This window comes from Fringilla coelebs, assembly GCF_963513975.1.
Source record: "Fringilla coelebs genome assembly, chromosome: 5".
Classification (NCBI taxonomy): Eukaryota; Metazoa; Chordata; class Aves; order Passeriformes; family Fringillidae; genus Fringilla; species Fringilla coelebs.
In genome coordinates this window covers 13,608,756-13,635,963 of record NC_140033.1, presented here as the reverse complement: position 1 = coordinate 13,635,963, position 27,208 = coordinate 13,608,756, and the positions used below count along the sequence as shown (strand labels likewise).

Sequence of the window (27,208 nt, the reverse complement as noted above, 5' to 3'; positions counted from 1 at the left end):
TAATCTGTCCATGTCTGTGAAGGTTATGGTAAAGGGTTTTGATGGCATAAACTAAAAAGTGTGTATCCATAGTTTTGTTACAATTCTTAAGGCAAACCCTAAAATTATATTAACATAATCTAAGGGAGGTGATGCTATCTGTGGTATAGAAATAGTAAAATATTAATGAAATTAAATATACAGATACAGCATATTAAATATTAATGCCTTTTTAATGTTAATCATGAGTAGAACTCATGTAAATGCCTTTTCTCATAATCTCTGCAAACTTTAAATTCCATCCCTCCCTTCACATAAGGAAATAAAAACTAACATACATGTTATTTTTTAAAGATTTAGTGGACAGATTTAGATACATTTTATTTTTAAAATGCCACCAGTAATCAACCATGGGTTGTTTTCTAGAGTTTCTAAGTATGTCAGAGAAATGTTGTTTAAAGCACTTGTGATACCATTTGTGTCTTAGCCCAGCTCTGGAGCCAGAGCTGCAAGTGCTATGTTTTATGGCCTCAGAGGCAGGCAGAGTCAGAGAGGGAACTGAAGTCACAGGGAATTGGCTTGGTCCTTTGTTTGGGCCACTCCACTGTAGGCAGACTTATTTCCATGAAGTCTTTGGCTGAAATCCTGCTCTAAATGGTTTTAAACATGCAAGGGCAAAAAAATACACAACCATATGAGTGATGCACATAGCACTGTTACGGGATGCTGGGGTTGGGCTCAGTGGTTCAGGATGAGCCTGATTAAACCAAATTCTAACAGGCAAAAATTATAAGTTACTCTGGTTAAAACTTCTATAATAATCTTTTTTTTTTTCTCATTTCCCATTCTCCCACTAAACAGAAAGAGAATTTGACCCAAATAAGCACTGTGGAGTACTGGATCCTGAAACAAAGAAACCTTGCACAAGATCACTCACCTGCAAGGTATTTTTCTTAGAAGATAAAATATCAGATGCTTTGTTATAGTTTAAATCCTACCACAGTAGTTTGAGAGGTCATACCTGCTCCTGTCTTACAGACAATGGGTATGGTATTCAGGCGCTGTCTTCAGGTAATTCTTTTGTGTAATTCTGTTTCTTTGAATCAGAGCATCTGCATTATTCCACTGATATTTCTAAAAAGATTTTTTTCATGTCATTTTATTATGCAAAAAGCATTAACGTTTCATGTAGAAGCCCAAGTGTTATTTTAAATGCTTCTTTTTCGGTTCATGTGTGCAACAATGTTAAAGTATAGTCAGTTTTTAGTAAAAAAAATTACCATATTTTTGTATAATAAATTACTTGGAGGCTGCCCTTGTGATAGTAATAGCTCCTGCATCAAAAAGTAGCTGCAATGTGAGACATTTCTAATGAACATTTGTATGTGTATGTGCTGCCTGTCAGTAGAGATCATCAGCTAAATTTGCTTTAAAATCTATTCATGTTTTTCAATCCAATGAAATCAGTTTTTCATTGTAAGTTAAAAGCTACAATGATTTTCTTAATATCTTTAAATTACTGCAATTCTATTTTCCATCTTGAAAAAGGTAAGTCAATAGTCTCTATTATATAAAAATTGTTCAAAAAGTAATTTTAGCCTTGATGTTGGCATTTCTTAAGAATGACTTTATAAGTTATCAAAGATAATGTGGAATAGCAGCTTTATTTCCATAACTGTGGCTAAAGTTGTTTGAAGTAGATTTTATCTTTTAGAGTAGTGGTGTATCAGAAGTGTAGAGGACTCATAAACAATGTCATGCACACACAAATGCTTTTTAACCACCCTATTTTTAGACTCATTCACTTAATCATCGACGAGCAGTTCCAGGCCGTAAAAAACAGTTTGACATCCTTCTAGCTGAACACAAAGCTCGATCCAGGGAAAAAGAAGTTGCAAAAGACAAAGAGCATCCACCATCTGCAAGGGAAAGCTATCAGAGCCAGCCCACACCAGCACAAGACTCTCTGTCAGGATCCTCAGTGAACTCTGGGCAAGAATCTAAAGTAACATCTCCTGCAAAATCTAGACCACCAAATTCTGTACTTCCAAGGTAAGCAGTTCTCCAGTGTGGAATGTTGCATTTTGAAGGTGCTGTAAGAAATTTCTTAGACATTCATACAGCTCATTTTATAAGTATTTAATACTTCTTTAGGCTATTACACAATAAAACATACTAATATAAGAATTTCTGCTAGCTTATATTAACTGAACTCTGTCCATGGTAGCCTGTGATCTAATTAGGAATGAGGAAAGGAATAGTGTCCACCCTTGGCTCAGAATCTCAGACTAACTGCATTTTTTTACTAAAATGGTAGTTATAATTAGGAAAGATTATATTCAAGTCATTTGGTCACCATTGAGAAGAAAAGTCTGAATCAGTGTAGGTATTAGTGATAAAATTCTGTACATTTATATAGAATTTTTCTCCAGAAATACTTTTCCAATTATGGTGTAATTTAGTGTTGATTTAAAACTATTGATATGAAACTATCCATAGTATGTCTTCCCTTGTTTTGAAGATTTTTCTTAGAAAGGACAAAAACATTCTTCAGAAGGACAATGAAAACTTCTGAAGGCATCCTTTTGCAAAAAACAGTGTGAGGTATTTGATCTACTGAATTCTAATTATCCTCTGGAAAACTTCCCGTGTATTTTGTTTATTTGTGAGATTTTTTTGGTACTAATTTTGGCTGGAGTGCATAGAGCTAAATTAGTTGGCTTTTTTCATCTTTATATTTTTGCATCATTCATTTCTTTGCAGAAACCTTGGTCAGGACTGGGTGCTCATTTTGGGACTGTCCTACTACCATAGTCCCTATTTCCTACTGCAATAGTACTTATGAAGTATCAAAGAGATACTTCTTGCATTTGCTATCTCAGACAGCTGTGTCCAATGTTTTCTGTGTGGCCACCAAGCCTGAATGAAGTTTCATTCCTGCGGTGGCAGAGATGGGCCTTGCAGGGTTTGAGTGAAAAAACAATGAAAGAATACCCACAGGTGGATTGGTGCTTCTCTGCCTAATCTTGTAAAAGCAGTGACCTTACGCAGAGAGCAGCACAGACAGGCAGAAATGGGGTTTAGTAGGTGTTACAGTCAAAGCAGCAAAACTGGAGTGCAATTCCACGAGAGTCAGCTGCAGACAGAACTTGCAGAGGTAGCAGTACTCGAGGAGGAGGATTTTAGCAGTCAGACGCTGTGTTTGTAGTCCGCATTTCTGTTTCTGCTGCAGTGTCTCTGTTGGGTTGTCCTGCCTGTTTCAGAGCAGCCCCGGAAGCCTTGTGGCTTCTCCGTGTTGGCCGGCAAGCCTGGGGCGCTGCTGCTGCCGCCGGTAGCGCTGCCCGCCAGGTCAGCCGAGCGCTCCGGGTCAGCCGAGCGCTCCGGGGCTGCGGAGCTCCCGCGCGGCCCCGCCCGGCGGCAGCGGCCGCGGCGCTCGCCCTGCGCTGATGCCGTGGGTCAGCGACCCCTGCGCGGGTCGGGAGAGGGCTCCGCTCCGCGGGCTCGGGGACTGCTCTGTCCTGAGAGCATCAATTCGTGAGGCTGAAGAAGATCATCTACAGATTTTGCCCCGTGTGGACATCTCTTCCAGCCTCAGAGCTCTCAATACATACATACTTCGTTGTACAGACTGTAATTGAGGAGCTTTTCCACCCCCACTTCTAGTCTAATCTGTTTTCAAACTACTTTTGAAAGGCAAGGCACCATCATACCCTGTGGTGCAAAGACATTCCTACTTTGTTTCATTGCATTTTAGACGAAGTTAAAGAAAACCTGCATGCTGTGAGGAGCTCTCCCAGTTACTGCTCTCACTAATCTACCTGTAGAGGGGGTCAGCTAAACACTCGTATTTAGTACACTAATTTTAGTAGGATTTTTGTAATTGGACCCTTGGGATTAATCAAGTGGCAGAATAATGGTTCGGTGTGAAAAGATTTTTTTATACCTGATTTTTATTTGTGCTTTAAATATACTTTGTCTCTCTCAAGATCTGAAATCCAACTTCATGACAAATTTAAAATTTCAGCCAATAGAAGGGTGGTTCTGTTTACATGAACTTGATGACGACCCCACAGTGTATTTCTGACAAGATGAAATGTCAGCTATTCAGTGTCTTTTACTGTCCTTGTTTACATTGATCATTTCTGGCATCATTTGCTTTGATGCTTGATGCCAGCAGGTAGGTTTATAGAGCCTTTGAACACTGATGATTTAAATGTGTATTCTCCTTCTAGACCTTCATCTGCAAATAGCATAAACAGCACCAGTTCTTCAAACCACAGTGGGTACGTACCAGAACTGCCACTGCCTTCCATGGGAGGAGATATCACAAGCAGATTGTCCAGTGATGAAGGAGAAGCGGATGGAGCTGAAGAATCTGAGAAATTAGACTGTCACTTTTCTGGACACCATCCCAGACCTCTTGGGGTATGTGTCAGTCTCTGGCATGCCTTGCCATTGTTCTTGCATAATTAGGGAGAGGAGAACAAATAAGTAATTTAATAAGAAGGTAAGGAATGAAGACGTTACTTTCTGAAAACTGTTCTAAAGAGAAAAAATACATTTAATAGAAAAGGGTAAGGATGTGATAAGGTAGGAGGAGACCACTGGTCAGTACACATGATGCATTGATGTAGGACAAGATGGGCAGCAGAAAATCAGAAGTTCTATTTTTAGATTGTCCCCTCAGTAGACCTCAAATTGGGTGCAGTTCTGCTACACTGAGGAAAGTTGAATTGCTTTAAATGTGACATGAGCAGATATTCTCTTGGTTGCAGGTCCTACAAAACTGTATCTTGCAGTTGGAGGCAGAAGGCTAGTACAGTGCTCCATTGATTTCTGTAGTCTGGTTTAAAGCAGTAATTAAATGTAATTTATGTGAGTGTATGTGGACTTAGAAACTATTGCTTCATTTATCTCAAAATGGAAAGGCTCTGGTGGTGGCTCAAGTATGTGTTTGAGCAGCTGGTTTTGTCTTTCTCCTCTCTTAGATGGAAAATTCATTGTAGTAGTAAAAGCTGCTTTGTGATACTATCTCTGCAGTGTGAATTTGTTTACTGTTCAAACCAAGAAGCAGTGGGAGAACTCTTGAAATTCTTAGGAGTTGTTTCTCATAAAAATTGAGCCAAGGAATACACTTATGTGTTTTCCATATGATATGCAGAATAAAACAAACATTGTGGTAACTGGTAGCATTGTTTGTATTCCCTAGAGCAAAGGAGAACTTGTTACTGTCACACACCAGAAAAAAGCATGACCCAAACATTAAATGACTGTCAGATGAAATCCTGTATTTGGTTCTTACAGAGAAAATGTGAATTACTGTAGTCCACATAATGCTATGATATGCAGAAACCTCCTGTTTCCTTGGCACTTCTGTGTGCTACTTTGGTATTGCTGACTGCTTCTCTATGAATTAAAAACTAAAGGTTCACTGCATGGGTGCCCACACAATTCAAAAAATAATCTAAGTGCAGCCAGTTCTTGTGCATGCCTCAGCAGTGAGGCGTGGCTGTCAATAGCCATTTTGGTTTAGGATCCTAGTTCTGTTTCAAGGCAAACCCACTGACTCATCTGTTCTCTGAAATCTTAGCATCTCTCAACTAAAGCAGTTACTGGTAGTTAAGCCAGTTCTTGGTGTGTATCAATGTGAAGTCAGAAAAGATAATGTAAATCACCTCCGGATCAAGATAAATTGCTGAATTTTGTATTAAAAAAGACTGTTTTCCTTACTAAGTCCCTCTCCTGGCCAGGTGGTAATAATTAAACAGGGGGAAAGTCAGTAGCTACTTAAATTGCCTCTTACTGGTACTTGATGTTACTGGTAGTTCACTAGGAAATGAGGCTAGTTTGTCAACTTAGGTGGTGGTTTTAATTAACCTGTTTAACCTTGTCATGAAACAGACTTAAAATGAACAGTTGCAGTCTCCACTTGCTGTCCATTAAGCTGACAAGTACTTTGAATGGATGCTCTTCTACCACATCAGTGCTTCTGCTGTCAGCCAGAATTGCTGTGACTGGGTCCTTTGTATGATGGAGAGTTGTCTTGTTTTTTGAGGATGGTTTGTAACAGGTTTCTCTCCTACAAACAGGCACTGCATCATTTAGATCAGTAAGACTGAGCTGAAACAAGAGCAGATTCCTGATTGTAACATTTGAGTGTAATAGGACTTTTCAGGAAGTTCTCCAGAGGAAGGGGTGCAAGTACTCCTGAGCTCTGCAGAATTCTCTAAATACTACTCCTCCAGTTGATTTTCATGCACTGTGAAGAGTGTATCCCATGTTCTGTTGTAGCACAGATGCCATGGATGATAATTTACTTTTTTACTGAAATGTCAGGGGTTTGTTTATGAAGTAGATACTAAAGATGTTCCCATTGCACTTTTTTCCCTCTTCAGTTATATTTTTATTGCTGTCATGCAATTATGAGATTTAAGACACCCAGAACAGTGTAACTTGTCTTTCTGAGGCAGTAAGATTTCTCTAAAAGTACCTGAACAGTTACATTCTTTCTCTGGCACTGATTCATTAATGAAGTCTGAAATATACTTCACACTAACCTGAAATACCATGCCCATATTTCATAATTCTTAAAAAAACTACGCTGTAGATAATGAAAAACCCGTTTTAAAAGAAGTTTCATACAAATTACAACATTGTTCCTTGATCAGTCAATAAATATTTCATAATGTAGAAGTACATTTTTATAAGCAACATGGAAATACCTTTTCTTTCAGTTCTGTTCATATGGCAGTCGCTTAATGGGAAGAGGGTACTATGTCTTTGACAGAAGATGGGACCATTTTCGATTCGCACTGAACTCCATGGTAGAAAAACACTTGAACTCACAGATGTGGAAGTAAGTGGGATTTTTATGCTTGGTGGGTAATTTACATTTTTCATTCTGTAAAACTTCTAAATTAAGCACTCCATGGCCAGCATTTGTAAAATTACCTCTTAATTAATTACCTCTATTAAGGTATAGCAGTAATCTGTGTACAAATCTTCTCTTATCTCTTATATACAGCCCAACAGAACAATCTCCTAGTCCAATGTAAGTTTCTGCCAGATTCAGGACTCTTTCTAGTCCCTAAGAATGCAGATTTTTGCTTAGAATTTTATGCCTTTATCATGCCCCTGTATCACCCATTCAGGCTTTGCTGTGCAAGACTCATAAATTGTAAGATAAGGAACTTGGTGCACATCTGTCTGTGTGCAAGATGGAATATGATAGGTTTTTAATTCATAGTGCCCTTACTGCCTTTGGGATCTTAAAATTCTGATTATTACTCACTATTGAAGCACCTCTCTTTCACATATGCAGGTTCCAAGCACTATAGGCTTTGACTACACAGAGTCATTGAAATAGACTGCACTTCTAAAATAAATGTTGCTTCTTTAAAAAAAATGTAATTTAAAGTTCATAGAATCTACAGATAGGATTGATTTTTGGGGGTATTCTGCTACAGAATATGCACTTCTTCCAGTATAATGATGCTAAAGTGCAGTGTTTCATGTCACTGTTTATTATCAGGACTGTGTTATATTCTTTGGATGCCAGCCATTAGATAAGCAAGGTTTGATTTTTATTTAAATATATATTTTTAAGCACTAAATTTGGCTTGTCTGACTAACCTGGTAACTTAATGATAACAGTGCCATTGTGCTAGGAGTTTGAAAATGGTTGGTTCTGCCATAAAAGGGCCAGTTTCATGTCTGTTCAGAGGCTGATCATGCTCAATCTGCTTTGGAAATTGTAAACTAGTGTCTGTCACCTTCCACAAATAAAAATATTTTAGTTTCCTTTTATAGGAAGATTAAAATTTGTTACCTATTGGCTTTGTTTGTCAGGAAAAAAGATGCTTGAGCATCTGGAAAAACATATACCACCACTAGTACAAACTAGTACAGAAAACAAAACCTCTATAGTAGTTCTTCAAAACCAGAAGTAAGCAGGCCTTATCCTGCTCCCCCTAAATCTGATTTTAAAAGTTTTCCCAAATTTTAGCTATTTACGTAATCTCTAATACTTTCATGAGCTCCAGCCATACTCTCTTGTCTGTGTAACACAGGAAGCTGACAGTGCCTAACCCCTGTTTTATTCCTCTGCTGTCCTCAACCCTACTCTGGGCTGACCTTTCCCTGTGCTCACCAAGCAGAGCTGGGTGTGAGGCTGCTGTTCTGTAGCTCTGCAGCTGTGGCCAGAGGTGCAGGGATGCAGGGCCATGTTCTCAGAACTGTAACATTAACAAAGTACTTTTATCCCTAGTTCTCAAAGTACTTTGCGAAGGTGGGTAGGAATTGTTGGCCCTTCTTTCAAAGGAACCTGAAGGACAGCTCTGATAAGCAGCTGTGTTTGCATTGCAAGTGGCAGGCAGTAGGACTTCCTCACTTCTGACAGCATGGACTGTGTGTAATCCCTTATGTAACTGTGCCATAAACAGTGTTCTGTCCATCAGTCTCCATGGGAGGAATACTTGGAGAGAACACTTGTAATTAGGATTTGATTTATGATAAAACAGCACACCCAGGGCTGCTCTTTTATCGTACTTCTGTGAGGGCAAGAGTAAGCCTTTAAAAATGGGAAAGGTGTCAGTAGTGAGGATAACAAGGGCAGAGTTATAGGGCTGTACAGCTTCTTAGAAAAGAGAAATAGGATTAAACTGTGAATTAAATATAAGTCTAAATAATGGGAAAAGATCACATAATAGTTTTCCTAGAGACATTATGAAGGTCTGGTTCTTCAATAATGCCACATTAGATAAAATAATAGTTGATGGCTGAATGAAAAGGAATTTGAATGCATCCTACTAATTTCACAGATAATATTATTATACTTTCTTCTCAAAAGAGTGTTCAACTGTTTATAAAGCTTATCAAGCTCTGTTGAATATTTTGTCAATTTTTCAATTTTAGTGAAAATTAATCAATAATTTGCATGTTTAATCCCACCTAACCAGCTCTCAAATGAGCTGTTGGGAATAGCACAGCATTTAGAAAGGGGTGATCTTTCCTCTTTGTGCTCAATGATTAAGTGCTTCACAGCCCCCCAGACTGGCTCATTTACTACCTTAATGAAATCTAACCTATGAGTTTAGGTCGATATTGAAACTGTTCCACAATCTGAACTTTGAAGCAAAATATATGTAATTAATGAAACATAGTGACTAGGATATGAATAGGTGCCACCGTCGGGCATTTTATTTGCATTTTTTAACTGTTTGGTAAAATAAGAGAAGGAAAAAGGAAATTAAATTTGTAATACGGTGTTTAAATTGCAATACTATGCACTTAATTGCTGTATGTGATTAATAGAATAGAATAGAATAGGAATCAAAATTATAATGAACTAGGTTTGCCTTTTTGAATAAGTTAATGGAAGTTATTTCCTATCTGCATTTTTTGGATGGAATTTTTAATGTATCTCCTTTTTTTTTTCCTTTCCTTTTCTGTTTAGGAAAATCCCTCCTGCAGCAGACAGTCCCATGCCTTCTCCAGCAGCACATGTCTCCACTCCTTTTCCAGCATCAGTCTTACAGCCCTTCAGCAACCCCAGTGCAGTGTATATTCCTTCAACACCTATCAGTTCAAGGATCACTTCTTCTTACATAATGACATCAGCCATGTTATCAAATGCAGCCTTTGTGACAACGGCAGAGACGAATTCCATTATGTCACACACCACAGCTTTTCCTCACGTGGCTGCAAGCCTAAGTATCATGGACTCAACTTTTAAGGCGCCATCAGCTGTGTCACCAGTGCCAGCAGTCATCCCTTCCCCATCCCACAAGCCATCCAAAACAAAAACCAGCAAATCCTCAAAAGTGAAAGACCTGTCATCTCGGAGTGATGAGTCTTCAAGTAACAAAAAGAAAAAGCCGCAGTCGTCGTCTTCATCGTCGTCATCATCCTCATTATCTTTGCAGACATCTTCCTCATCTTCATTTTCAGGGTCCCACAAAAAGAACTGTGTCCTGAACCCCAGTTCAACGTTGAACTCCTATCAGGCGACATCCTCCTATAACAGTGTGTCTGTGCACAATACCAATAATGGAACAAGCCCACTCAGTGCCAAATCGGAGCCCTCAGGACGGACTTCATTGTCAAGTAGTTCAACAGACTCAGTGAAACACATGAGCATGGTAGTGAGCAGTATTGATGCTTCTAATCTGTCTGTATCTTCTCTCGTGCACCACTCAGGGGACCACTCCCTGGGAGCACATAATGCAGTGTCTTCTCTACCCCTTTCTTTTGACAAATCAGAAGGAAAAAAACGTAAAAACTCTAGTTCTAGTAGCAAAGCCTGTAAAATCACTAAAATGCCTGGTATGAATAGTGTTCATAGAAAGAGCACTGCCAACCTTATTTCTGCGGTGCCAGATCCTACAAGCAGCTCCATCTCTCGGCAGGTAAGGGACTCTTCCAGTTATTTTTTTGCAGATCATGTCTGACTTCCTTGAAATATTTCATCCATTCTGAAAAGAAAATACCACATTTGCTTCAGATGGGTTTTCATCACACAACTTACTTTCTAGGTTAATACAGAAACATATTTGTATTTGTTTTGTACCAGTCATAGAAAGATGTTTTGAGAGTTTAAAAATTTCATATATATATATATACAGACATATGTGTATGTGTGTATATATATATATATATATATATATATATATGTAGATATATATACTTTCTCAAAATATTTTTATGAGATTTTTTATTCAATTATTAAAGTAGCTATTTGTATCTCTGAAAGTAAAATTGAATGTCCAGAATTGATAAATAATTTTTAGAAAATTTTTTTTTTCTTAATTCTCATCTCTCTGAAATAAATTGTGTAACTGAAACAGGAAGATGAGAGTCAGAATTTCTGTTTATTTCTTTTCCCAAACTTGTTGCTGGTTCATTTCCTAATGCTATGCTAGTCTCTTCATATCTCTTCTGTAAAACACATCTACCTTTCTCTGGGAGAGTCTGAGGTGCCTGACCACAGATGTTGTTCCCGTTTGAAACTGGAAAAATTAAGAAATTAAGTTCTTAACTGGATGGCTGACCTTCAGGGGATATTTGGTGACCTTTTTCAGTGTACCTGTGTTCACAGAATATTGCAGTCAGTGCAGCAGATAAGGTTACACACGCTTCCTTCATTGATAGCAGCAGAGCTTTGGCTCCTCTTTCAGTGGTGCTGTACAAGAACAAAAGTATATGTGAAGTAAGATCTGGTGGGAAAGCTGCCAATATGATCTTTATAATGATCTACTGTTTCATTCTGCTACTGTGTCCCGTGCTGTGCAGTGCACACAAAACAACGCTTGGCCCTGGCATCTGGAAGACAAAGCCATAGAAAATAGGATACCTCAGAGAATCCAGAGAAGGTAGCTTAGGAAATTTTGGTTTGGTTTGTGTTTTTTTGTTTGTGAAACTCTCATTTCGTAAGGATATTGCACATTAAAAAAAATGGAATTTTGAAAAGAAGATGGTAAGGGCAAAGCAATCCATAAGTAATATGGCAGAAATGGGAGAGGAAAAAGGGAACAAATGAACCCTAAAGCTGCTGTAGGAGACAGAGTAAATGTCTCAAAGAATGGCCTAGCAGGTATATTTTCTCTTTCCTACTTCCAGCAGAGGCGCAACAGAGATTACTTGTTTGGCTTTTTAAAATGGGAAGTGGCATTGTCTTTCTATTGTAAGCCTCTTTAATGTGTCCTGCAGTCAGAAGTGATCTACAAGTAACTGAAGTCAGGAGAGGTTGCTGTAAATTCTTCCATCTTTCACACAATCTGAATTTTGAAACGTGTGTGCCCAAAAAGATTAAATTGCCCTGAGGTTTAAGGTGTAAATGGAAAGAAAAAGTAAGTACAGACTGGTACTTTGGTAGAAACATGGGTAATAGGAAATGGACTGTATCCTCTTTTCCCAGGACACAGACTATGTCTGAGCTAGCACAGTGTGAGGAAATCTTACGGAGGAGCTTCTGAGTTCAAATCCTGAGCTCCCTCGGGATCAAATCTGTTCCTGTGTGTCATTCCTCTTTCAGTTTGTCATGTGTTTCATCGTGTTGCACAGCAATAGAAGTAAATAAACCACAAGAAATCAATCAGAGGTCTTTGCTGAATATTTGTAAAAATGTCATTCTGACTAGTATTTTTTTCTTAAGTAAGAGGTTAAGTATTTGTAATGAGTGTCACAATATACAGATATTTAAACATGTTAAAACATTATATTAAATATTATACGTATATTAAAACATGTTACCTCCACAAAAATAGGAGGTGAAATGGAGTTAATTGTATTTCAGAAGTCTAGCTGGCAGCTAATTGTCTTTGTGACAAGGATACTCTATGCAATACAAAATAAATTGAATTTGTACCCATTTAAGCATATGGGTCAAATAATATTACATACTCTATATGTGTATAGTGAAGCTCTGGAGAATACAATACTTAAGTTCTTAAGTTCCCTTTTAAGCTGTGCTGTTTGACTTGATGTATTCTAGAAATACAATTACATTAAAAATCCCACCCTAAAAAAATGGTGTGGCTTAAAATCTTGCTCCTGTTCCTTCATGTAATAGGGGAAATTGAAGAGACTAAGAACACAGCAACAGGTGATAGGCTCAGGTATAGTTTTCTTATTTAATTCAACTCTGGACTGGATAGGTAGTAACTGGAAGTGTAAATCATTGGGGTTTTTTAAGTACACTTTATTTTTAAAGGAAACTGGGAAAATAAAAAGGATTTGAGTTTTGGCCTCCCACTAATACTTTTGAAATGGTGTTTCCCATCATTAAAGACCAAGACATCTGGGAAACTTTCTTTCCTTCCAGAGTGCTGTACCTGTTCAGCCTGTGTGGCTATTTCTCCATTTAAAAGGAGGACACGTATTTATTATGAAGGGGTTTATGAATGCTGTAATGGTGTATGTAGAGAAGAAAGATTTCCAGATGTGTCCCAGTGTTCTGAATGACCAGGAAAGATAAAAGGTTGTGTATCTTTAGTCAAGATTTGTAGCTGAAGAATGTTATCCTCTAGAGAACAGCTGACACAGGCAAAACAAGCTGAAGGGAGCAGGACAGGCAAAGACCCATCCTTTTGATCTTCATGCACCATGGGAGCACCTTCAAAAGTAGCTGTAAATAAAAACTTTAAACATTTATTCTGGGCAGAATGTGAACAGAGAACACTGTTTTAAACAATCACTGTGTGAGAAAGGGCAGGTCTGGAGAGGAGGAGAGAGGCTACCTTTCACTCTGTACCTGAAAAGGCAGAAGAACAAACAGTGCTGCAGAAGGGAAGGAGAAAGCTGCCCTTGTGCAGGCCCTGCCAGCCCATGCCACAGCCCCAACAAGTCAGTCAGAAACTGGCTGCTGCATTTCTCACTGTTAAGGAGACTGGTCCTTGCTAACTCTCCATCAAAGGATTAAAATGATGTTACTTGAAGTCAGTGACTTTGTAAACAACTATTCACACTGCAGTCATCTGCCATTTACAGACAGGTGTCCGTGGTTAAGTTTTATCAGTCTTGTAACTCCTGAAGAGCTACTCCTGTGACCCAACAGCTGTGTCCCTTCTTGTATCACAACAGAAATATCTACACCATGTTTACAGGTCATTGTAGAAAAACCTATGACAGGCTGCTCTTGCAGAATGCTGTAAACTCACAAACATTGAAACCATCAGATGGAATATTTGCAGTATTATAACGAAGTACTTTGAAAATGTATGTATGTGTACTACAATTTACACTCATTCCCAAAGAAATTCTTTGATGCAGTAAATGGATACAAATGCAAATTTGAACCTCTGGAGTTTCATTCTTGTGATTAATATTTGCTTTATTGAGTTATGATATATGGGGAAAAAATGGAATAATTTAGGGCATGCTCTGGTGCTTGGCCACTTGGTTTGAGCTCCCCAGCAGTGGGGAAGGTCCCCTGGGGAGGATCCCATGACTTGGAGTACTCTGCTCTCTGAATAGCTGCCCTAAGTGACTCCACTTACTAGAGAAACCAGTATTTCAGTCTAGAGAGGTGGGGGGGTTATTCCTTCAGCAACTGCTTTGTATGTTATTTTCTGACCTGTAACAGTATTTATGTGCCTTTTAAGACTATTTAAATTATACAGGCTCTGAGAGATAATGATGATTCTATCTGAAGTGTATCTTTTGCAATAGCAAAATACCTGTGTTCCAAATGCAACAGTATTAGTATCACATTACACAGGGAAGGGAAGGCCATCACCAGCATCTGAATTCAACTGACAAATATGCCTCTCAATACTGCTCAATTAATGTTTTTCAGATTGGAAAAAATAGCAGTGTAGCTTTGTCACAATCCAGTCCTTCGAGTACATCAAACCCAGTACACAACAGACAAGTAAGTTGCTTTTAAAAAAGTGTACTTAAGTAGTCTGTAAGCAGTTTTGAAACATTTTATGCTATAAAACCTTTAAATACAATTTCTTTATGAATCCAGTTCTTTATAGAAGCTGCCTTTTGGTGAGCTAATACTAGATTTCGTCTCTCATATAATTTTTTTCCAGCTATTTTTCCGTCCAAGAATTATGAATTAGACATTTTTGGTTGTTTTTCACCGCCTGTATTACAGCTCAGGTTGGCTCATGTGCTGCTCACTGGCTGTTGCTTTGGTGATAGAGGCTCAGCAGCAGCAGATCTCTTCTTTTTTCTATCTTTTCCTGCTGAGCAGGATGGCACAGCAGAGTCCCCAGACTGGCACAGGAGGGACAGCATTTAAAAATAGGCCAGAAGTGAAGCAGCAAAGGGAGAGCAGAAACAGGACAGAGAAGATGAGGCACTTGACTATTCAGAGAAACTAATCTGAAAGCATAACTAACCCATGTGTAATGTGAGTTCTTCTTAAACAGTCTCTGAGTTAGATAATGATAATAAATGCTGTAACTCAGCTTTTTTGATCCAGCTCTCATCTGTCTGGAGGACTGCTACACTGGTTTATTTTAATATGGCCCCTACTATTTGATTCTCCAAGTTGAGTACTTTATCAAGAATATAATATCAAGTTCTTCGGTGTGAAAAAGTTTCCCACCTCAGCAAGGAATAGTCACAAGTAATCCAGAGGGTTTTTCTGTACAGCCAGTGTCTTAGAATTCTGTTATGTATTCTGGCTAAATTATGCATGAATAGCTATTCCAAATGGTTGTGCTGTTAGTTTCTGCTGTGTAGACACAGGAAAAGAACAGTAATGATAACCCACACCCACACTTTATGCCTATTCAAAATGCTCTGAATCTCTCATATTTTGAGATGAACTGCCAAACAGATTTTTTTTTTCTCTGTCACTGCTGAATGCAAAGCAATATAGGTATGGAAGAACTACTCTGAAGGGAAAAAGTGGAAAGTTTCTTGATACTTCTAAGGGGTGACATTCCTGCGTGACACTGTCATCCAGCTGCCAGTGACAAACTGTTCTGAAGTGCAAAACTGTTTTTGTTTTAACATCTTGCTCCTGTGTTAGTATAACATACACACTACCCGAGGAGCAGAACTTATTGGGATCTGTTGCCTAGATCCCATGGGGAAAACCTCAGAGTACAAAACATTAATTTTGTGTCCGCTCTATGTAAACTGAGATTATTGCAGAGCTTTTCAGCTGCCTGTTTTCGTAACTTTATCAAAAATAGAAGTGTTTGCTTGTTTTAAGCCCCACAAACTCTTTCTTTTTAAAAATATGTTTGTCAGTTTGGTAGTTGAATGTGAAGCTCAAAGTATAAATACAAAAAAAATAAAGTACTAAGTTTCATTAAACTTTTTTTTTTTAACTTACACAGGATTTTAGTATTTGGAATCATGAATAATGATTCCCTATTTAATAAATGCTTGTCACTGTCAAATCTGAGCTGCTTTGTTGGTAGGTTTTATCTCCAAGCTAGCAATTGAATAGTCCCTAAATAAAATTTCTGTCTTAAACTATGCTGTAATATTTCATTATAAAGGTGTTAATAACTTGGTAACAATAAGTGGATCTACAAGTATATGCTGTGTCAGTAAAGCTATTACAGTGGAAGCTGAGCTCTCTTGTTTTGAATGTAACTATAACCATGATAATCAGGGAGTCCAAGTGAAGCAAGGTCCGTAGGCAGAGACAATCTCTGCTATACACCAGGGTTTATAGTTGGAAAAATCTGGCAAGTTTTCATGAATACATCACAACAACAGACTTGTAACAATGCAGTTGGAAGCAGAGTTGCAGCTGCTGAGCTAAATGTGCATATGGAGCAGTTCCTCTGGACTGCCTCCGCTGTGTTCCCTGGCCAGGCAACCTGGTGGAGCTGTCTGCTGGTGCAGCAAGGGAGCCAAAGGGAGAAGATTGTTGTTCTCAAGAGAAGGGAGAGGGGGCCATTACTCACCACAGGGCTGAGTGGCTGGGTGAGAATGTGGCTTTTGGAAAATTGTGTTGGGCTGTAAACCCAACCCACACCCCAGTCTCATTTGCACCTGTGGCTGCCCAGGTGCAGTTCGGCTGGGAGAGCTTCCAGTGGCCTTCCCAAAGCAGCCAGTCGGAGTGAGAGACACATGGCAGTGCTGTGAAAGTCACCTGCCACCCATAACCGAGTGTTTCTCATTGTTGAGTTGGGAGCTGAAGGTGGCCTGTAGTTGTTCTGATGTCACAGGAGCAGCTGCTTTTGATCATTTGCTCCATGGGTTGAAGTTCACTCAGGTACTCCCGTGGGACTGGTGGATGATGAGAATTGTTGTGGGCCTATCAGTTCCATCCCATTGCATTAAACTCCATCAGGCTGAACTCAAACAGATTCTTCTCAATTAATGTTTAATATGAATATTGCTGCCCCTCCCCTCTTTGAGACCTGAATTAGGGATTGTATACATAAAAGCATGCCTGTTTTTCCAACTATTATTGTTGCTTTAGTAAAAGAAATACTACTTTTCCCTACAAAAACTACTTGATCTTTAACAAAAATTAATGGAATGGTTGTTTTACAGTCAAATTATTTGTGCCTGTATGTATTAAAAGTTTGTTTTCTCCAGATTTTATTCTTGTTCTAGGTTTTTAACTAATCAAGTGTTTTTGTCTTCATAGTGCTTTTAGGTGCCTGAAAGTGTTAACACTTCAAGACCTCAGTATGCGGTGGTTTTTAAATACTGAATAACTAGATCATTTTATTAAGGGAAGGTGACAACGTGTATGCTGTGTGATGATTCCTTGTGCATGAAAACATGCTGTGTAGAGGAAAAGATTCTCCAGAGTTGTCGTCTAATTGCTGCTCTTTATTTGTAATGATAACCAAGTTAATGAACATGAAATGCACCAAAGCTTACTAAAATCAGACCGTCCCAAAAGGAAATGTGCCATTTTATTCAAAGCAGTTCCTTTTCTTAAAGGTCTAATGTAATCAGTAAACAGGGAGGAAATTTAGTTCAGGGACTTGAAATAAATTCCTGCTTTGAGTACTGTCAGCCACAGACATTATTGAAGTGTTTTATACCAAAAGACATTGTGTGATTTTGAACCTGGCTCTGGTTTCTCTTTTAGAAGACATCAAACCGGACTGGTAGAATAAGGACTCTTCCATAACAAGGAAAAGGAACCAGCCTATAATCTCTAGCTCTCAGCAGCCCTACTCCACAGGGTTTTTCTTTTCTATGTCCTGCAGATGGATTTAATCTTTTATGAATTTGTGGTTTTAATGAGAATTAAATTTACAGAAAACTGTAATAGTGATTTGTTTAGTTTTTCCACTTGTATTTGCCACTGATCTGTGCGTTCTGCTTGGTTATGTTTCATGCCTTTTAAAGCTGTTAGCGTTGCAATGCTCCCTTTGTTTCCTAACCAGAACACAATGGACATTCCAAAAAAATAATATCCAGACCATGATTTGAATTTATTTAAAGGATCTCCAAATTTTTTCATTAAATAAAAATTACAGTAATTCTGTATTTAAGCTTGTCCTATGGATAAAAATTGAGTGCATTTCTTAGTAATTTGCAAACAGCTGGGGCACTGCAACTTTAGGGACTAATCCTGATTGGTGCTCTGTACCTACAGCATATAATAATTTCAGTGGGAACTCTGAGTGTTCAGCCTCTTCCAGAATCAGGCTCTTAAGGAATCTGTACTTCAATCAATGCATAGCAGAATTTTGCACCAAACTGTAATTACTGTTATCAGGGGCCCAATGTGTAAAATCCCCATATCTTGGGGGATTTCCAGACCCTTAAGAACACAGCGCTCGATAACTTCAAGTGAGCAGTTTGGGTTTGCGAGGACAGGAGTTGAGCAGATTGGCTTGCATTAACAGAATTGCACTGACAGTGTTTCTTATAGGATTACTGAATAATTTTTTAATAAAATATAGATTTTATAATCAGGAAGCCAATACTAGGTACTGGAACAATAGTACAGAGGAGTTAATTTTTATTTCTACAGTGTTAAAAGTGCACTTATATGCTGGTTTATTTACATCTTGGGGAAAGGCGAGAGACTGCAAATAGGGAGATTATTACTACTTTCTTTTTTAAAAAAAGAAGGGTTAAGGCAAATTTTAAGACTAAAAATGTTTAAGCAATTATAAACAAGGCTAGACCCTTTGAAAAAAAGTTTAGAAATATTCTTAAAATAAATTTTTATAGTGTTAATTTTGTAATAATTTATGTTTTGCTATACTTCAGAGCTAACTGACCGGTATAGTTTCAGAAACAGTATGAAACTTAGGAAAGTTTAAGCAATGTTTATATTTTTAAAATGTTCTTTGAATTATGTTTTTATTGTACATTTCTTCAGACTGAAAAATGTGTACATATCTTTGTTATTTTTGCACAATTTTTGTCTTGTTCAGTTTTAGGAGCAGTACTATGTTGATTTTTTTTTTTTAATTTATTTTGAGTTATAAAACTGCAGGATTTAAAAAATCTCAGTAACAAAGTCATCCTCTGTAATCAATGAACTGCTATTTCTAGTTGTTGAGGGAAAACAGTGGTTGTGAGATTCAGTGGTTGCTTCTGAGAAATAATGCTAATCAGTGACTGAAGGAGCAATTTTGTAGTTTTAGGAAGCTTTAGCTGTTTCCATGCATCTTTTAATTGGAAAGCTGAATTATGGAGCCTGTCCTTTGAATGCTGCTTAAATTTTATTTTCAACTGGCTTACACCTGACAGCATTTCAGGAAAGTTAAGCACGAAGTAAAATCCCATGGTGTTCTTTCATCATCAAAGAATCATTATTTAATTAAATGTATCGGAAATTTTAGCCTGCAAAATGAAATGGAAGTAAACTTTTGGAAAAAAAGCAGATACAAACTGGACCAGCCTATAATGCATTCTTAGTGTAGCATTCACTCGTAGTTCTTTTTCTTCCCATTTGCCTGAAAACCTTGTGATTTGTTTCCAGCAATAGAGGCTCAGAAGCTTTGGTTGTTCCACATACGCAATGCATAGGCCCGTCAGCCATAAAAAGCGACTTGGATAACTTGTATGCCTTCTTTTGTATCGATGTAACAATTGTAAATAGTGCTGATCGACCTTTGTAGAGAATAGTTTATACAGCATATTCTATTATTGCTGATTCTCAGTGAACTATTGTTTTAAAAAAAAAGAAGAAAAAAAGAAATTTTTCTATTTACACCTTATATTTTGTTATGCTGTTGACCCATGGCACTTTAACAAAACTCTGTGGGTTTTGCATAGCTGGTCAGTCATGGGATATATTAAATAACTGTTGTTGCACAGAAATGAATTTGCACCTGCTATATTGTGCTTTCCTACTACAGATTTTAGAACCTTTTCCAGAAGACTTTTGAAGAAAGCATGTCCAATCATTCTAAGAAAAAAAAATGCCATACTTGTACAGCCAATTTCTTTTCTACAATCCATATTTTGTAACACTAAGTATTTTCATTCTTTGTCCTGCACCTTTATGTATTAGCAGTATCAAATAGAATTCATTCCATGCTTGTGATAATTGTAAGCAGAATAAATGTCTAAAGTAGGTGTAAATAGTAAATTCTATGGCTTACAGTTTAAAAAAGGAAAACCAGAACAAACATGTATCTGATTGATACTGCCATGGTTCAACACCGGGCCTGGAGATATTCTCTAGTGAGCGATTGTATTTTTTGTTTTTTGCTTTATTATTATTTTTTTTTGTAACATGGCTTTGTAAATAAAATAATTTATATGTTTGTAAGAAACGGATGGGGTTTGTCATTATTTCTCTTTGCAAAGCAAAAATGGTGTGTATTGCTTTCTCTTCCCAGAGGCTGAAATACACTTTGCAGATGCCCTGCACTGAGAATTCCACGGTAGTTCAAAGATCTGCCCAGCTTTCTGTACAGGGCTGAATTGCCCTGGGATTATTTTTGGCACTCATGTCTAAAATATTTCTGTATTTACGTGTCAAGACACGTGCAGCGATCAGCTACTGAGGTTTTTTGTGCTGATAAACCATTTTTAAATTCCTTTGCTTAGCTGAATGCATTTTCTCATTCCTTATCAGTGTAAGAATTAACTTTGTTACAGCTGCAAGATTTAGGAATTCTCACTTCAATGGGCAGTACAAATTTATAACCAGTCTTTTTATCATCATTAATACTAAACCCGCAGCTCCTATCCAGGCGTTAAGATTCTTGTTCTGTGCAAAGCCTGTTCCAATTACAGATCAAATGAGACTTAAATTGTTCCTTGGCCTGACAGCTCTGCAGAGAGGATTGCAGCTTTTTCTCTCGCAGCCACCCTCTTCTGCAAATCTGGGGAAGATGGACGTTTTCATGCTCCTTTTATGAAGTATCTGGAAACTGGAGTCTTGGAGATACTGTAGGGAAGATGCTCACAATACAGTACCTTTTTTAAAAGCAAGCAATTTGGATTGCAAACCGCATTTTGTGTGCACACACTCAAAACTGGCAGAGGAGATAGGAAGCTGGGCTGCCTTGCAGGAAAAGGGAATTGAAAGAGGGAAATTTTACCTTCTAGGTAAACAGCTTTTTGTGTAATGTCTTGTACTTTCTGATTCCTGTCACAAAAGCTAATTCTGAATTTCCTCTTTATTGTCCAGTTAATGCCTTGATCTGAGATACTGAGCTACTTGTATTTTGAAAGCTTTTTTTTTTATCTTTAGATTATCTTTTCCTCTACAGAAAAAATTAATATCATTAAATAATAGTAGATGTTGAAGTTTCATCTGATAAAAGTGGTCTCCATGTATGGCTAAAGAGTAACTCTGTGTTTATAAGATGCTTTGCTATTTCTAGCAGCCATTAGAAATTAAAACTACAGCCAAGAAAACAGAATATGGCTGATACATTAATTGGTTGCCATCACTGCCTGTGGCCAACAAAGGCTGAAGACCACTGACTTCCCAAAAATAAATCTGTAGTTTTTTAGCTCCTTTGGGTTTGTTGGAATGATCTATAAGCTGTTCTCATATTTGGAGTTGGGTTCCCCCTCCTTTTTTTGGTTATGCACAAGTGTTCTGCTTGTAGCACTCCTCTCCTGCTCGTATTCTCTAACGTGCTCTAAATACCACCCATTTTAGAGAGAAGCAAATCACACTGTAACTTCTTTATTCATTGCACTCTCATTTCTATGCTTCTGTTTTTACCATGGAACTATTTATTTTAGAAAGAAGTCATTGCTGTGTGCAACCAGGATCTGTTTTATTCTTCCAAATCTGTCAGGATTCACAATTGGAAAAAATGCCAAATACTGATTCCAGAAATATTTGGAGGAGAGTCATAAAACACATTCAGACTTCAGAACACAAGAATGTTTATTTCATGCAAATCTTTCTATGCTGTTTTGCTCCTTGAATACTTCCTGAAAGCAACTATTCAAAGCAAATGCAGATCTCTTTAAAAAGATAGTTTCCTAAGTAGAAGAAAGCTAAAGCTGATCATTGAGCAGCAGGTGCCAGTCTGCCCTTTGCCTGGAGGATCCATGGCAGGCAGTGCTGAGCTCTTGTTCTCATTTTGTAAGGCACTACAAATGACACAAGCTGGATTCTTTTCTGTGGGGGTTTTGTTGTTTATGGCTGTCCCAAAAATATTTAGCTTTAGTCTGTGATCTGTTGTCCCTGCAGAAAGGAGAAGAGAAGCTTTAGGAGAAGTTTGCCAGCAATAATAATCAGGTTCCAGGAGAGCTTGATCTGAGGGTAAGGACACCAGTAGGGATTTGAGATGGGGCACTACCTTCAGCTGTGCCCTTTGCCCATTTCCCAAATGTGACACACTGAGCTCTGAAATTCAGTCTGGGTTTGATTAACTTGGAGTAGTTGCTAACATGGCTGATGTGACACCACAAGGGTTGTTTTTCAGAAAAGCTGTCTATTGTGGACAAAGTGCATTTACAGAACCCACAGGTGTGAAGGCCTTTTGGTGTAAGTACAAAGAACAGCCTGAGGAACACGAGTGCAGCCCTGGGAGTCCCGTGTCTGTGTCAGCTCGTTTCCAGCCTGGCCCTACTGAGGCAGCAGATGAAATGGTGATGGAGGAATCACTGCAGAAGAGAAACCATCATCCCTTCCCAGTGGGAAATTTCCTCAGTGCTGGTTTGGAGCACCGTGGCGGCACAGGTGAGTGAGATAGGTCACTACTGGGAAATGACTACACAGGCTCAACCTCTTTGCCTTTTCCACCAGAATATATATATATATATATATATATATATACCTGTATATATCTTGCCCCTGTTCTAAGGTGTTCTCAGCAGCCTACACAAGAAGCCTTCCCCTCTGGTCAGCTCCAGTCTTAAATTGCAATTATTTGTCTTTCTTTTTCTTTAGTTTTCTCTTATTTTGATCCATAATCAGTTGGGGGATTTTGTAGTGTGGTTTCTTGGGCATTTGGGGTTTTTGTTGTTTTTATAATCTTGTCTTGAGCTACTCCTTCCATGTTACTTTTCTTTAGGATTTGTGTTTGTAACACCTGGTAACTCTGCTCTTACAAAGTACTGACTGACGTGACTACAGTTAGAGTAGATATATGGATTCGGAATCAAGTACAGGAAAAGACAGGGGTTACTCTTCAGAAACACAAACCTTTGGAGATGCACAATCCAGACTTCTGCTTCCTAACTGCATGCCCACCTTTTTGTTGCTCAAAAGGTCTGCTTGAACCCTGGGGTGTCAGAGACACTGAGGTGGTGGAGATGGACCTCTGATCTCTCCCACCATGTGTAGTGTGAGCTCATTCTACAGATACTGCTGGAATAAAAGCATCTGTGCTTTGATGGGCTCAGAGCCATACTTACACAAGAAAATATACTGTATCTCAAAGAAAGCAGGCTCCTGCTCAAGTAACTTCTTTTTTCCCCTTTTCCTTCAGCAGGAGTCCAACCATAGTTCCAGGAAATCAGTTTCATGGCTTTTCAGCCAACTGAGAAGTGGACAGTTCTGTTACAGTAAACTCTTCTGATATCAATCTAGGCATGTTGTGACTTATTCTTCTCCTTCACTCAGAAACAAGAAGTATTTTTGTAATTCCTGATTTATTTTTGCCAGTACATGATTTCTGATGACAGAATTCTTTATTTTGCAGCTGACTGGGGGAAAGGGAAAAAAAGCCAACATTCACAGCTCAGACAGATGACTATGGGCTCTTGTTCTTGTGGAGAGGACTGGGATGGCACAAGTGGTGATCCAGCTACTTCTGCAGTACATCAAGGACACTTTTTTGACAGAAGGGCTCAACAAGCCAAGTGGGGCTATGCTAGACATGCTGCTCACACATAAGGAAGGGCTGCTGGGAGCACTGACACTGGTGCAGCCTTGGCAAGTGACTGCAATATAGCAAAGCTTACAATTCTGAGGGAAGTGAGGAAGATAAATAGTTGAACTGCAATCCTGGAATTTAGGAGAGCAGACTTTGTCTCCTGCAGACATGTTGTTGGCAGAACCCTGCAGAAGACTGACCTAAAGAGCCCAGGAGAGCTAGCTGAAGCACAGGAACAGTCCATTCTGATCTGCAGGAAGCTGAGCAGACACAGGAGAAGGCCAGCATGGCTGAATGGAGAGCTCCTGACAAAGTCAGAGGCAAAAGGCAAGACTGTGGAAGCAGGGGTGGACTACCCTAGAGGAATAAACACTGCCCAGGCGTGCTGAAACAGAAACAGGAAAGCCAAAGCTCAGCTGGAGTTGGAATTAGGGAGGGATGTGAAGGACACTTCCAGTACATTAACATGGAAGGAAAAGTAAAATGTGGGCCCCAGTACATGTGGTAGGTAACCCAGAGGACAGGGAGGTGACAGAGGTACATGCATTGCTTCAGTTTTTAACTGGAGAGGTCTGTGCTTGGAGCTTTGGGCATAGTTTGGCCAGTGAGCTGCTATCCCCAGGATGTCTGAGTGAGGGACTGCTTCTCCTGCATCTCTATGGGAAAAGCTGGGCTTGATTCGAGGATACAGGCTGGTACCATTCCTGTGCAGCTGAGCACTGGAACACAGAGCAAATGAGGCTGAGCAGCCTCCATTGTGGAGACAGTAAAAACTTGACAAGGCTGTGAACAACTTGAGCCAGTCTTTGAAATTAGCCCAGTCTGAAAAGGAAAGGGAGTTGACCACACAATCTCCAGAGGACAATTTCAACTTAATTATTCTGCTGTTCTGTACAGTAAAAACAACAAAAAAAGCGGTTCTGGCTGTTGGGATAATCAATACTCAGAAGCTCAATATTTCTGTAGTTGAGCACTCTCCTCTGTAAATGTATAATATAAAATCCCCTGATGAGGAACTCACCTGTATCTCAGAAGTCCTTGGGGACACACAGAGGGAAGCTGCAGTGGAGCTCTTCCAAAGCAGCTACAGCAATGGCAGCACCAATCCCTACATCCTTTGATCCCTAGCAGAGTGTTTCCCAATGCTCATGCCAGGGAGCAGCAGAGGTAAGAAAAGCCTTCAAGGAGCTGCTCTCAGCTGCTGTGTGCACAGGAAACCTGTGGCACATCTCAGGATCCTTCCCAGCCTGTATTGCTCCTGTCTTTTCCCATAGCCCAAGACTTCAGTCTTCTGACACTCCCATTTGAAAGAACACATCCATCTGCCTGTTTTCCCCTGCAAGACAAATGGTTGTTCTGGAACCAGCTGCATATCTGACCTGTATCTCTTCATTACAACTCTTAAAGGCTCATTGTAGTCTATTTACCCCTATTAAATTAGATAAAAGGCTTAAATTACTAGTGATATTCTGTAGAAGGCTCAGCTTCTATCACAACAGGTATTAAGCCTTTTAAAGAAATCTAATTTATACAACCAGGATGCTTTAAACAGATGAAAATAATTTGGTCCTTTAGTTCTTTATTAAAACTTATTTAGCAGCATCTCTATAATGGAACCAGAATACTTTCAGGTGTTTGTCAAATCCTGTTTTTCTCAGCCACCATAAGTTCAGTTTCCCTTACAATAGCCCAAGGGAGCTCCTTGCAAATTATCCTAAAATATCATACTTTTAGGATTCATTTATATAGCTGGTACTATCATTATATGAACTGAGGATAATAATTTATTATGTAAATAATAAATACATGATTCATCATCAGAATATTTTTTCAAGTAAATAAATTGTGCTTCCCTAATAGTGAAATAGAATTTTAAAAAATACATTTCTAGTTGTAAATCAAATTCGGATTTGCTCTGTTTAGTGATTTTTTTTTTAACCATTCCTCAGAGAGACACACTTAAATCCATAAGTCCTGTGCTTAGTTTTAAAATTTTAGCCTCAACATGTATTTCCTACTGTTGATCTTTGTTGGCTACTAAAGGAGAAACATCCTTTGCCAAATGCTGGTTTCCTTGACCCAAACACTGACCTACCTACTTACCAGTATTTCACTTGCTCCTTCTTTTCCTGTCAGTCTTCCTATCCTTAGGTTCTCATTTTCAAGATTGTATTTTCCACATCTTTATTTCTCCTCTGCTGACCAGCTCTTCTCCTCCTCTCCACATTTCAATCTACACTTTCTGCTGTGGCGCTTTTTTAGGAAAAATTTTTCCTAATGCTTTGCAAACTCTGCAGAAAGGCATAGAAAGACAAATGCAGGAATGGATTGAGTAACTATGGAATGTTTTAATCAGGAGAAGGAGGTTTCCATCACTGCCTGGCAACTGTCATTAGAGGCAACTGTTGTAAACCTACAGTTCCTCTAGCCCTAATTGAGACTAAAAGCAGGTAGCATAGTCACTTTAAAATAACAGAGAATACAGACAGCACATGGCTGTAAAATCTCTGCAGGTTTGGATGCTGCCTTTCTCCCACTTTAAGCTGAGAAAAAGATTAAGTGAATTCTATTCATGTCTTGTGATATTTTAGTTTTGGCAAATAGATATATTTAGCACTAGACTTTTCACAGGAATACTATTCTTCTTTACTATATGCTCGTTTATTATTGTCTGATTTTATTTGATGGCAGATAGTTATATCTTTATATCTTTCCTTAATATTTTTTGGTGGGACGCTTTACTCGATTACGGTTATTAGCAGTGGGTAGTACAGTCAAAAGCTTCTTTGATGTCTCTTTTGCACGGGATATGTTGCAAGACTCAGTAATGGCTTTAAAATGTAAACTCTCTTACTCTCAGTTGGTGGTCACTGGTTTGCCGCTCGTATGGGTGTAGAACACTGGGAACATCCTGGCATCCTCACACGGCGGGGATGAAACCAGGGCTGTGCCTGGGGAACGGTGGGAGGTGCAGAAGGCGCTACCGCCGGTGGAAGGAGACGTGGCTGGAGGTGAGAACACAGAATCACAGAACCCTTGGGGTTGGGAGGGACCCTGGCGATCATCCGGCCGGCCGCGCTGCCGAGGCAGGGTCACCTGCCGCAGGTGACACGGGAGCACGTCCAGGCGGGTTCGCAATGTCTCCAGAGAGAGCGACTCCCCGACCGCCCTGGGCAGCCTGTTCCAGTGCTCTGCCACCCTCAGCATGAACAAGTTCTTCCTCATGTTGAGGTGGAACTTCTTGTGTTTTGTTTTATGGCCAGCGCTACCCGTCCTGTGGCTGGCATCACTGAAAGGAGTCTGACACATCCTCCTGGCACGGGCCTTTGAGACACTTACATGCATTGACAGGGGGTACCATGACTCTTCTCCGGACTAGCGGGCCCCTACACCCGCGTACGTGTTACAAAGGACCCACCGCGGGTCATTCGCTTTCGCCACGAACCAGCGCAGAGCCGGGACCCAGCGGGGAGCGAGGCGTGGCTGTTCCGGTGCTACCGTGACGACTTCCAGGAAAGTCAGTTCTTCCTTCCCCCTTC

At 39.2% G+C, this 27,208-nt stretch overlaps 1 protein-coding gene across 6 annotated transcripts in view; it reads left to right on the top strand.

Moving 5' to 3' along the window:
* Nucleotides 1-20,245, top strand: part of ATXN7L1 (ataxin 7 like 1) — a 110,713-nt gene extending 90,468 nt beyond the window's left edge. For 5 of the 6 annotated variants that reach the window (XM_084206820.1, XM_084206822.1, XM_084206825.1 and 2 more), the window contains 7 exons: nt 841-923; nt 1,775-2,031; nt 4,212-4,404; nt 6,714-6,835; nt 9,434-10,385; nt 14,273-14,347; nt 17,501-20,245. In XM_084206820.1, coding sequence (XP_084062946.1) covers nt 841-923; nt 1,775-2,031; nt 4,212-4,404; nt 6,714-6,835; nt 9,434-10,385; nt 14,273-14,347; nt 17,501-17,542 — 1,724 coding nt within the window. In that variant the 3' untranslated portion in view covers nt 17,543-20,245. Of the gene's footprint in view, nt 1-840; nt 924-1,774; nt 2,032-4,211; nt 4,405-6,713; nt 6,836-9,433; nt 10,386-14,272; nt 14,348-17,047 lie in introns of all 6 variants that reach the window. The other variant, XM_084206821.1, reaches the window with a different exon arrangement.
* The last annotated feature ends 6,963 nt before the right edge of the window (nt 20,246-27,208 follow it).